The 12,697-nt window shown below is 39.0% G+C and overlaps 1 protein-coding gene across 2 annotated transcripts; it reads left to right on the forward strand.

Annotated features, from left to right (window-relative positions):
- Positions 1–268: 268 nt before the first annotated feature.
- LOC136439868 (transcription factor MafK-like) lies at positions 269–12,482 on the forward strand. Of its 2 annotated transcripts, none has more exons than XM_066435515.1 (3): positions 269–593; positions 6,740–6,821; positions 8,934–12,482. In XM_066435515.1, exons 2-3 carry the CDS (start codon positions 6,765–6,767, stop codon positions 9,405–9,407), a joined length of 531 nt encoding a protein of 176 aa, XP_066291612.1. In that variant the 5' UTR covers positions 269–593; positions 6,740–6,764; the 3' UTR covers positions 9,408–12,482. The 2 variants fall into 2 exon arrangements, with proteins under 2 accessions (XP_066291612.1, XP_066291614.1); XM_066435517.1 differs by lacking the exon at positions 269–593 and adding an exon at positions 1,404–1,505.
- Positions 12,483–12,697: the final 215 nt, after the last annotated feature.

Consider the following 12,697-nt stretch of genomic DNA (forward strand, 5'->3'; position numbering starts at 1 on the left):
TGACTTCCGCCCGCAGAACATACCAACATGATTGACAGGTAATCTAATCAGTTTAGTAAAGTGAAAGTCTTTAAATTAACTTTTTTTCAAACACAACTTACACTAGTAAGAATTCTTATTCGGATTGATGGGTTTTATATGTTAATAGTTAGATTTTCTATATTGAAATGGATTTTAGGTTTCCGAACTTTTCCCCCTTGGCTGGATGGTTTGTCCTATGTACGTCATCAGTAATAGTCTCCAAAGCAGGCTCTAGGAGGTGATTCTATGACTGATTCATCTTGAATATCAACCTAGAATTCCGGCTAGCTGGTATTCATCTAGATATCAAGTCACTGACTAGATATAAGAAAGCACCTGGATTAGAACTGATATGCCATAAAATAATATCAGACTATCATAAGCGACCGAAATTGTTTCCTATGGAGTCTGATAAGGAGGCTACTGAGCACGCTGTGTTGTGAATTTCCCAGACGGATTGCATTGCTGTGTGTACACATTGTAGATTTCTTTCCCGCCACGCACGCAGGGGCCACGCAGGACCACCGCCTTTTACTACGCCGTTTCCTGGACCCGATCGACTTTGTCGTACGGTACGTTGTGTGTCACTCGTCTCTCCAACTGTATGCGATCCCCGATTTACGTTATTTTGTGGTCTTACGGCGATGGTTTTTGGTGTAAACGGGTGAAGGTTTTTGTGATATTTGACAACAAAGGGACCGGGGGTGTGGGTAGGGCTAACCAGACGGGTCTCGTTTCCCACGTTTCCTTGGAATTTTCCAGCCAGACGGGAAGTGAAAGACAACACGACAAGTTTCTCAAGAAAACCAACATTTAAAAGGTGCTATAAAGACATGTGTGATGTTTGTTATTGTTTGTTACTGTTTGTAATTTGTGGCCCAGACGTTTGGGTACGAGTAACAGGCACAACGTGTGTGTGTGGTCATGAGGTCGCCTGGCATGAATTAGTTCGAGTAAATATTCCGAATTTTTGTCCCTGGCAGTGGGTAAAATATCACAGCTCACTTCTCATCCAGTGGCAAAATTATACATTTCTCTCTGAAATAAATGAGCGTTGTTGTGAAAAATGTACAGACGGAGAAAATGTACGTGAAAGGGGAGCAAGGGTCGATCACGAGACAGTCGGGTATGTGAACTGGCTATCTTGGTAATGATGAGTCAGCAAGTTTCAAGGCACCAAGTATGCCTGTGATGTGACCGCTCGGTCGAAACGGCTTAGTCACGAATTTTTCTTTCCTTTGATAATAATTCATTGTACGATTCCGTATCATCAGATTTGTTGTGTTATTCGGATTTTGTCGGAAATGTTGTGTTTTTTTAGGATGTATTTTAGCAGTGCCCAACCCCTTTGTATACCCTCGTGTTGGTAGGTTCCGTTTGGGTGTGTACAAGGCATGGCCACGTGGTCTTCACAGATCGCTTCGACCCTTTGTTTTCACTTTTACATAATCTGATCAAGAAATCGACAGTTTTCTTCTTTGTTGGTGAGGAGTCATGATCTAATTTATAGTGTTTTTGTTTGTTTATTTGGTCCACGTGTTTGCATTTTGGTTGTTTGTGCTTGGTGGAAATTCTTTGCCTTTTTCCAAGAAAGTGTTGAGTGCTACAAGGAACTAAAAGGTGTTGTTATTTGTTGCATACCGTTTTTTAAGAAATCAGTCGATGTAGAATAATTGTTAGTTCTAAATCATTCTTGAATTGTATTTATTGATCATTGATGGGTAAGGAACATACATTTGTTTGCAATGATTACATAAACTGATAAAGAATATTACATAATATAAAGGCACAAAGGTTGCTTCCTAATATTACTGTAGTACTACTACTACATGAAGCTGCTTAGGTTTTTCTGGTAAGAAATGTGAATTTTCTTATTCAATATATAAGTCATTAGAAAATGTAATTATTATTTTGTGTTAAGCATCTCCTGTGACCATGTCCTGCCTATGTGCTCAGGCCAGAAACTGGCCCCTTGCTTTCCAGGAGGATCCTCCATGTAGTCCTGTCTCTTGCCCTAGCCTCTGCTTCCCGACTGTTTAAGCCCGTGTCCTTCACAATTTGGTCTTTCCATCTCATCTCATGAGTGCCATTGGCTGCTTTAAGTGGTTTCGTAGGTAGGTCCCTTATGTTGGGCATATCTGACTTCGACTTCAGTGTTCAATCATTCCATCATCTATCCCTTAGTCGAACTATTGGACTGTTGGGGCACCACAGAAGGTCTGACAACAAGTTTTCTCCACGGCACCCTTCTCGGTTTTCTGTTTCTCTCATTACCATTTGACATAGTGTCATGCCAGGGCTCCAGACTAACTTTTTGACCTAGGAGCACTGTGCTCCCAACCCAAAAAAATTGGGCGAACCAGCAAAAATTTAGGTGCACCAGTGTCACTAAAAAAATTGGAGACACAAGCAAGTCTCTTGGACACACCAAGAAATACTCGTATGAATTAATGGAAACAAGCTTAAATAATGTATTTTGCTAGATAATTAAAGAAATAGCACAATCCAACTAAGTTGCAGACCTACGTTGATAGGTAAAAAATAAGGGATTTTAGGCTGTTCTTGGGGAAGTAGGACAAATCACACCATCTCTTATAGCCAACTGCTTTATTTTACAGAGTCTGACTTGAATCTTGTACCTGCAGCCATGGTCAGGCATGACGGTTGTCAACTGTTGAAAAATATGTTTCTAATGTTTAAAAAGTTAACTTAGCAGTACATGATTTAGGCATATACATGTCATTTTTGATGGGAGCACTGTGCTCCTAAGAAAAAAATTCCAGGAGCACCAGCTAATTTTTGGGAGCATTTGCTCCCAAAATGGGCTTAGTCAGGAGGGCTGCATGCCGACATCCGTTCTCTGATATTATCCTCCCATCTTTTCTGTTGCCTACCTCTATATCTTCCTCTCCGGACAGTTCTTTGGATGATACCGGTAGTTCTGGTTAGTCCCGATGACCGTGACATATCGGTCAGCCGTACCACTTCAGTTTTTTTTTCTTTACTGTGGTTAGGTCTTTGTAGGGACCAATGCTTTGCTTGACTCTATAAGGCTATTCCGTACTTCAGCATTTGAGATGCGATCTCGGTATGTGATCCCTAGAATCTTAGATGGTCAGCGTTTCATCTCTGTGGTCTGTATTCTTTAAGTTTTGCTGTAAAAGTACAGCGTGCAGAAATACGTATAGGTCTGATCTTGGACCTGAGCTTTATACTCTTGTTTTTTCATCTTAGGTCTTAATCTCGACAGTGCCACTGTTGTCGCACTGGGCTATCCTGGAGAGAATCTCTGGTTGTGATCCTTCAGCGTTTAATGTGAAGGACTAAACCCATGTATTAAAACATGCTTGTGAACACCTTCTAACCTTGGTTAACCGGACATGTATTTTCAATGTAACATTTCCTGGAACCCAGAGTTAATTTATTCATTGCCACGGCTATACATGACGTCAAATCTTAGCTCCGATTCCTAAAGAAAATTTTGTGCACTTTCATTTAAAATATTGAATTTGGTTGTTTTAACTATTTTTATCATCAAGTTGCATATGTCATTTCAACACAGTGTAACTACAATCATAAGTAAAAGTTTGTGAGTTTTATTGAAAATGCATTGCGGTATCAGTATTTTCAGGAATATCCAGACTAGTTTACTGTTGGTCCTCGTGGAGCGCTTAACAATCGCACACGTGTTACAAGGCACTGCCATAGCGTACGCTATTTAACCGTGGATAACCCTGTCCTCGAATTCCCACAGTTCCTAGAATTTATTTTTCAACTCTTAACTTTGTCAAATCAAAGCTCCACTTAAAATGTGCTTGCATTTTTGAAATGTGGATGTTTCAAAATTTCAGTCTCTTATGTCCTTGACTGTGTAGCGCTAGCACGTGGTAGAGACGTGTACTTCGAAGTGTACACCTCATAACCGCAGATAACCCTGTCCTCAATCATGAAGCCAATGCCACGGTTTATTTTTCCAAGACAAGTTCTAAACTTGAACCTCTCCATGTCTTCCCACAATAGCCACAAGGGACTGAAATTTGTATAGACGTACGTAGTGCTACGTACCTAAACCCCGGACCTGATTTGCACTCAGGACCTAACATTTAGGTTCAAGTCCAAAAAAGCTTAAACATCTGGAAAGAAGTCCGGACTTGAAACAAAAAATCTCTTATGTTTATGTCATATTCATAAATGGCTTCCAATTTAACCACGTTGCAGCTTTTTTCAAGGTTTTAAAGCTTCAGTTTGAAGATTTGTACTAGTACAAAATTCTTGTAGCAGTGTCTGATAAGAAAACATTAAAATGAGATTAAGCAGTGTCTTAAGCTAGTTGTGAGGATTTTGATACCTTAAAATGGTCCATGTTGTAAACCTCTTGTAATAAGGACGCTATTCATTCCTGCGAGATCTTTACTGAATAAAACCGATTGAAACTGTTCAAAATCATTCAAAATTTTGCTTCTTACTAGTGACATATGATAAACTTGAATTTATATGTAAAACTCAAGAGTTACAAATCTGATTTTTATGTGAGGGTCTAACTTTGAAAGCTGCGACAGAAATATTGCCTCGAATGCTTGCAGATATTTTGCCCACATTGCAGATGAAATTTATGACGACTTGCAATTGCAGGTAATGGGGGTAAGAGTATTTTTAACCTGGAGGGATGAAAATCTCCGCTTCTATATTTGAGGAGGGACATGTCTGGGCAATACCCGGTCTGGACATGAGTGAAGTATTGCTGACCTAGGCTGGGTAGGCTATTTTAGTGGGGCGGACAGATAGCTGAAATTGTTTAGTTCAGCAGTTTGAGATCTGGGGTCTGTGGTCACTGCACTGTGGAGGCACGACTATATCGTATATGGGGATGTCATGTTGGCTGGTATTTCTACCTCCGGACACATCGGATATAGGACCAGCTTGGAAACGGAATTTCTCGCATCTTTCAGGATTTTTGACAAGTATTTCGTTTGATAGTTTGTTAGATATCATCAGAATTCAGATCATAAACAATTGTGTGCCAGAGAGCAAGGTTCAAAATATTGATACTAGTTACTGTATGAAACACTTTGGAACAATTTCATTACATATGCTTAGATAAGTTAGAACTGAAAAGATTATTTTTTTCTAATTCCATTGGATGTCAGCTGATTTGTATACTAGTATGTTATGTATGACCCACATATTTTTCATGATTCATAGAAAGAAGTCCCAACCCTTTTGTATTTAAACCGATAACATACATATATGTACTCCTTGATATAAATCGAAGCAAAGATTATACTTATCAGTGTTCTAATTTTGTTAAACCATGTAGTGATCATGCACTAGCTTCTGACTGTACAGTATTCGTTAACCTTAACCTTTTGACTAACCAGACTAACTTATTAACTGTTAACATACGTCCATAAGAATGTTGACCTTGTTTTGTCATATGTAAATAAAGTGAATAACCGTTGAACACAGCAGGATGCTAAATTTAGCACACAAAACTTTGACCAGGTATTGAATCATGTGACAGATAGAAATGTAAAAAAGCCATTGAATTTTCAAATCTATGAATAACAATCTTTTATAACCCAGTGCCCAAGTACACAAAGCTTGCACGATGTGGTAGCACTGAAAATTGAATTTTCCACTAGAAGGAGTTACGGTAAACCACTAATCAGTTGATACAGAGTTGTCAATATCGATGGTTTTTCTATTGTCATGTGTGATCTGACTTTTAAGTCTTAAAAGTGTATAGCAGCTACACCACAATGTCTTTATCTTTATGTCAGCTTGCATGTTTGTTGTAATGTGGAACATTTAAAAAATACATATCTTTTGTAGACCAAAGCTATCTTTAATATCAAGCCAGAAAGATACCATAATTATATTCAAAGCTGGTTGGGCTACCACCTGGTGCAGGTAGTAGCCCACCTCCAGTCACAAATCACTTAAATTAAAACAGCCCCGTATATTTTATAGTTACCACATGTCCTTAGTAACCATTTTTCCTCAATCCCTCGAGTGGTTGCATGTAGGTATTTAGAGTCCAATGTTCTTTTTGTCAGAGTAACTTTTGTATGCACTTTAGCACCATATGGTATCCTTGGCCTTTTACTGGTTGATAAGTTCCATTCTCTCTATTTTTGTTACCGTTAAAGTTTCTCGGAAAAAAGCTTCTTTCTACGAGAAAAGAGGAAGAGCCAATGACCGGTGCTTGCACCTGCCCTACCCAGTGTGCACTTTCTTTGTATTATTTTGTTTTCGTCGAAAGCGTGATTTCCGGTCCCGTAATTTACCCACCTGAGGACATAGGTGTGGAGAGTCCTTTTCATTAACTCGTTTTACCACTTTCAACCTAATTGTTGAATTAGCCCCACCTTCCATTCCCTTTTCACAATCACAAAAAAGCGTCTATTTTTGTACTGAAACAGATAAAACATGGGGGAAAAACTACCCAAGTTTATCAGTCAATTGTTATGGTACCATCAATAACAGTCAAGAGGATCAAGTAGATAGGAGCCTGAAACAAGTAGATAGGGTTCACTGGCCAAATGATTCGATCTGACAAGTTTTGCTGTGGTGTAGGTGTGACATATCTAGGTCACATACTTGCCACCTTCTGCTGGTAGTAGATGGCAACAATCGATGGATTCCCGAGAAGTGAAGATCTTTGTGCCGACAGTTTTAAGGCCTTTGTGCTGACTGCTTCTCTTTGTGTCGTTTATAGGAACGTCAATATCCACGAAGCATCGATGAACGACCTACGGAAAGCTTCCTCAACAATTCAAACGGAGCCTCTCTCCTTGAAGGTAAGAGTCCTTTTCTTTTGTATTCTGCGTGCACGAAATGTAGAAGTTCACTTTCTGACGAATTGCTGTGATTTGCGACAACTGCTGAGTTGTCTGTGAAGTGCAGACGTCAGGAATTCGTCACTGTCGCTGTTCGGAGGAAATGTTTCACTATTCCTGCTGACAATCCCAGTTCCTGTAAATTGAATAATGGGACAAGTCAGGATTCTGCCCAGATTTTCATAAATGTTAATAGGGAAAATTGCTCAAGTATGCACTACATCTGTTCTGAGGGGGGAATTCTGGCGACGCGTGCATTTTCGCCGGTTAGGGAAACCCGCCGTGTCAGCAGAACGTGCCCGATTGTGCTGCACCGTACAATATTACTGTGCCAAGGGGGCCGTCTCTTTTCAGCTGATATTGATTGCAAAATTAACGTCTATCAATAAAAGATGGAGGCAGGCGATGAAGTTCAGAGCCAGGGTGGGTCTCTAGCCAACGTTTGACATCAGCGTCACCATTAGCCGGTTTGAACCAGTCATCACCGATACAAGGAGATGTGTAACTACAACTGATTTTACCCAAGCTTTAGCTCAGTATGTGTAGCATAAAAGTTACACCAAACGATTTATTCTTTGTCTGGTCCGCGTAATAAACACAGCTGTAAACGGACACTTCTGGTCTCTGGGGACGACCGGGAGATCGTTGGCGCTAATTGGAGCAATTTTTGAAATTGATTGACAGTGGGTCCAATAGCCTAAAGGGAAAGGCCTCGGTGTCAGCAGAAAGTGGAATCACAGATATTGCTGTGTGTAGTGGAATCACATGTTCCTCTTTTGTTGCTAATTTATTGCCGCTGTCGTTGTAGAAGTAACAAAAAGCCTGTAAAACTTTTACCAAATCCAACTTTAAGGCATGATCATGATATGTATTGTAACTTATGTTATTGCATATTATAAAATCGAAGCTTCAGCTGATCGTTGCATTTGGCAGACTTGAAAAAATATTAAACATTTTTCTGATAGCTCGAGTAACAGAGGCCTCTGATTTTGGAAGTTAGTGTTTTCTGTTGTGATATGCTCGGATTGCTCATGTATTTTTAGTAACTTTGCATCAAGAATGCAAATTATTGCATGTTATCAAATTCAGTTTTTCTATGAAGATTTTATAAAAGTAATTAGTATCTGGCAAATTTTACAGCTTATGCAATGTCGTGTGAGATGTACAGTTTAGTCCTTCGTGGCTAAAGATGACGCCATAATGATGCAATGTACAAAGTGCAAAATGTCATTGTTCACAAACTTGTACTACTGTTCCTTTGTGATTTTCCTCTTGTAGGGTAACATGTCAAACACCATACCAAATACAGGCAATTACTTTTTTTGTTGTTTCTTTTTTCTGCAGTGATTTCTGGGAAAATTGTTTTTTTTCTGTAAAAAGGGAACCTATTGTGATAAGAGTGATGAATAGAGTTTGTTCAGTTCTTCACCTTTTTGTAGAACTGATTTGTCAAAAATAGCTTTAAATTTCTTAGAGAGTGGTTCTTGAATGTATTGTTTTGTTCCGTATCCACTACACATTGCATTTGAATCCATTACTTACTTTGGTCACTATTACAACAAGGGATACAAAATCATTTTTTTCTTATACTATATAAGTTATAGAAATGAACATTTCCTGTGTATGATCCAGAATGTTGTCAACATGACCTTGTCAATTAAATTGCTCAATGCTTTTCTATTTTTAAGATGGGAGGATGATAGGAGAGAATGGACATGCATGACACTAAGAGAAATCCTAAGAAAAACCGAAAATAGCGGAGAAAACTGGTTGTCAGATCTTCTGTGGAGCCCCAGCGGTCAAATAGTTAGACTAAGGGATATATGAGATCAGATAAGCATTTCTAAAACTTGTAAAAGAAGATTTATCTAAAAATTTACTTCATTTACTTCCTGATTAACCTTCTCCTGCTGCCTAACTCTGTAACCAATAGGGAATTTGGGACCAAACGGCTACTTCAGAGTGCTAAAGGTTAGGAGAAAGTCAAGAATAACAAGAAAATTTATTTATCAAAGCCTCTTTGGGAATATTATGTATGATCCTAAATTGTTTGTTTTGTTGTTTTTCTATCAGATCAAGAAAGAGCCTGAGGATGATCTAGAACTGAGCCCTAATAACGGCCTGCACCTGAGCGACATGGAGCTGGTGCAGCTCACTGTCAGGGAGTTGAATCGCCGGTTGCGCGGTCTCTCCAAGGAAGAGATAATGCGGCTCAAGCAGCGGCGACGGACGCTGAAAAACCGCGGGTACGCCGCCAGCTGCCGCACCAAGCGGCTGACGCAGAAGGAGGAGCTGGAGCGACAGCAGCACGTGCTGAAGTCGGAGGTCGACAAGCTGACGCGGGAAAACACGGAGATGAGAATCGAGCTCCGGGCCATGAGAACAAAGTACGAAGCCCTCCAGAACTTTGCCACGACGCTCCAGAAGAGCAACGGCAACATCCAGGCGGCCGTCGCGCTCCTCCACTCGAACCACCGCGACATGGAAGTCGACATCCGGGAGCAAGAACATCCAAGCGACTTGCGTATCAAACAAGACCGAGATTAACTTGTAGTTGACGCTAATTGTACATAGACACTGAGTGATATCCAGCCAAATATCTATCCTCCTAATGCAATGATGCCAATAATTTACTAAGAAAATATAATTCTAAGAGAGTTTATTTCACATTTAGCGAATGTTTATGATATGTAATATATATCTATATCTTTATTATATACCTTACTTTTGTACAAATGAATTTTGGAGAGGAGATGCTCGCTAGAGTTATGTTATTATATAATAAGCTGCGCACTTCGCTTCCTCACAAGTGCGTACTTCTAGTATTTATTTTTGCCTGTGTTGTTGTTTTCTGTGGTTAGATTGTGGTTTCAATGCTATGTTGTAGGTTTGGTGTTGGAGAAGTGTAACTTAACCCACATCTTCCATTAATTTAGTGTACAGAAGATAGGAATATAGCTTAGTGTGTTAACATGTGTTGAAGGTGTCCACAGTTTGAAGAATCTGAATAGTCCATGTAATGGAATATCCATTCGGTTAATAGTAAAGCCATGTTTGGTCAAATTTGAGAGGTACTGAATGTACAACAATCTATGATTAGTTTATGTTTTCATTCATGTCTTTGTCTGATCACCTACATTTCTGTCAATCACATTGTAACTGGTCCCATCGCCATGGAAACAGTGTCCATATTTGGAAGAATTAGAACCTGTAGTGTTCAGGAAGTTTTGACCTACAAGTATGATTTGACCTACAAGTATGTAACAACACAGTGTAATCTGATAGGGTGGGAGGGGGGCAGAATATAAAAATGTATGAAGTCCTGGTGTTATAGGTGTATTGTACATGTAGGTGCCGAATTAGCCTAGCTTGTACACCTAATTTTTTTTAGTCAAATGAAGAAGCAACTTTCGAGAAATAACTCACAGAATTTGTGCTGTTAAAAGAGTTTCATGCCAAGAAGAGGAAAAGTTTTTCCTTTGTTTTTCTTTTTCTCGATTGTTGAGGCTTAAGTAGATAAGTCTCATTCCATGAAGCCTTGTTTCTGCACATAAATGTGACACTTTGCTTTTAAAGACAAATTGTGAACAGAGCATTGTTTCCTCTTGTTTTTCTAAATTACATTCTCAATTGAACATATTTTAGCGTTTGTATTGTGATACGATGCAAGTTACAAAATTTAACATGACATTTTAATTTAAATAGGTCTGAACTGTGTGTTTTCTCCAAGATTTTTAAGTGCCATTTTTTATAATATGTTCTAAGCGGGACATGATTTAGCAGAAAAATGGAAAATTCATTCACAGGAGTAAATAGTTGTTCAAGGCCTGATCAATTTGATTACTTGTTCTTTGGATTCATAAGTTTGAGAAAAAATCTACTTCTCAAGTTGAGTTTTCTGTTTTTTCTCTCATTTGCCTTCATGTTTTTTTACAAAATTACAAGCCATGACATTGCTGGGAAATCATGTTTTTTACTTCTTTCAATGAATCCATAGGGACTTTTTTCAAGCTCTGAACTTTTTCTGGAAATATCTGAGAAACAACCGATTAATATGATGCAACCTAATAACCAGTGAAGTCAGTTGTATGTAGTGCTGCGTACCTAAACTAAAGTTCAGGTCCAGATTTAGGTCCAGAGGTTCAGGTCTGGACTTATAAGTCCGGACCTGAACCCATGACATATGTGTGCTAGAAATACCTTTTTTCGGTTACATGTAAAATTGCATGTTGGCATGAATTTTACATGCAATTTCAAAACTATACATGCACAATTATATAGTCAGTAGTAAACACATTAAGCTCTGTAATAGACACAAAAACAGCAATTTTTTCGTCTTTTCTCAGTGCAAATTTCACAATTTATGGAAGGTTTTAAATGGTTTAGAACAAAATGGGGAATATAAGAGAGAGAGGTACTTTCTTGCAAGTCTGGAACTGGTTACTGACCTGAACCTTAGTAAACGTTTTTACCAGTTTAGGTCCGGTGTTTAGGTACGCAGCACTAGTTGTATGTACCTCACAAGACAACTAGAAACAGCTAGAAAAGAACAGTAGACCAGGCTATGCTGACATGCTTTACTTGTGGAGTTGCTAACAACACTTGCTCGTGTGCGAAGGCATAGTAATGTACGTCCAATAAGAGATAGGATTGTGAATTCTGCACTGTGATTCTGTAGATAACAACACAAGTGCCTTCATCATATCACACAATGTCAATTCATCGAGCCCACACCCGATATGCACCACATACTAAAACTAATGATGAAAAGTTGGCCAGGCCAGGTTGTTATCACCCCCTCCAAGAATGGTGCGATCCACTAGTTACGAACTACTGAGCACAGGTGGGACACACCATTGATATGAAGGGGGGGGATTAGCCTCAGCAAGCCGATACCTTTTTTCCATCTGGTAGTAACAAAGGGTACTATTGTTCTGCCCATTTTACATCAGGTAGACACAAAAGTGTGTAAAGTAGGAGCATAATAGAAACCAGCTTCCGCAGAATTTTTTTTGAAAAAGTTTTACATCTGCTAACATGATTCCACCAGGGTACATGCTTCCGCCACCTTGAAAAGATATGTTCAAACAGATCTCCAACCCAACGTCCCCCAGTATAATGCACTCCTGTATATCTTAACTGTGCATACCTGGGGGTGCTGCACTAGAGATCTCTCAAACACACTGTTTTTTAAAGTGGTGGATTTATGTAACCTGGCGGATTAATTTTAATGGTGGTTGAGCATGCATGCAACTAGATAAATAGCATTTCAAGTTTCATTTGTTTCATTTGTGATTTTAGCGATGAGCAACTTTCTGCACAGAGCAGTAGAAAAAGCTGTGTGACTACAAGAAATGTTTCCTTTACACAAGATGTTGCGCATTTGTGTGTATAGCAATACATGGGTGCACACATGCACATACTCACACGGTAATACAATTACAATGTACACCTATGTGTCTTTCAGTCCTGTACTAAGTACAGAGCCCATGTGTTTGAGACTTTGCAACAGCTAAATGCAAGTGTTGTAGATAATATATTAAGGAGGCAGATAGACTATTTGCCCTACAACCTCAGTGTGTTTCGTTGACATGTCTACAATAAACTTTAGGTCTTAAGTTATTCCTGGCTTTGCCTCGTTTTTTTTTAATCATTTCGTCCTGTTAATGATTCTTGTGTTAGCAACCTTTTCAGACTGACATCTAAATGAAACATAATATACTTCACTTTAAAGTTTATCTGTGTTAGTAGAAGTCAATCTGAATCAAATTTGAACTGTGAATTGCCAACACAAAATTGGACTTACCCATGAAACATACTGTATTCTGCCGTTAATA

The sequence above is a fragment of the Branchiostoma lanceolatum genome, chromosome 8 (assembly GCF_035083965.1).
Source record: "Branchiostoma lanceolatum isolate klBraLanc5 chromosome 8, klBraLanc5.hap2, whole genome shotgun sequence".
In the NCBI taxonomy this organism is placed as follows: domain Eukaryota; kingdom Metazoa; phylum Chordata; class Leptocardii; order Amphioxiformes; family Branchiostomatidae; genus Branchiostoma; species Branchiostoma lanceolatum.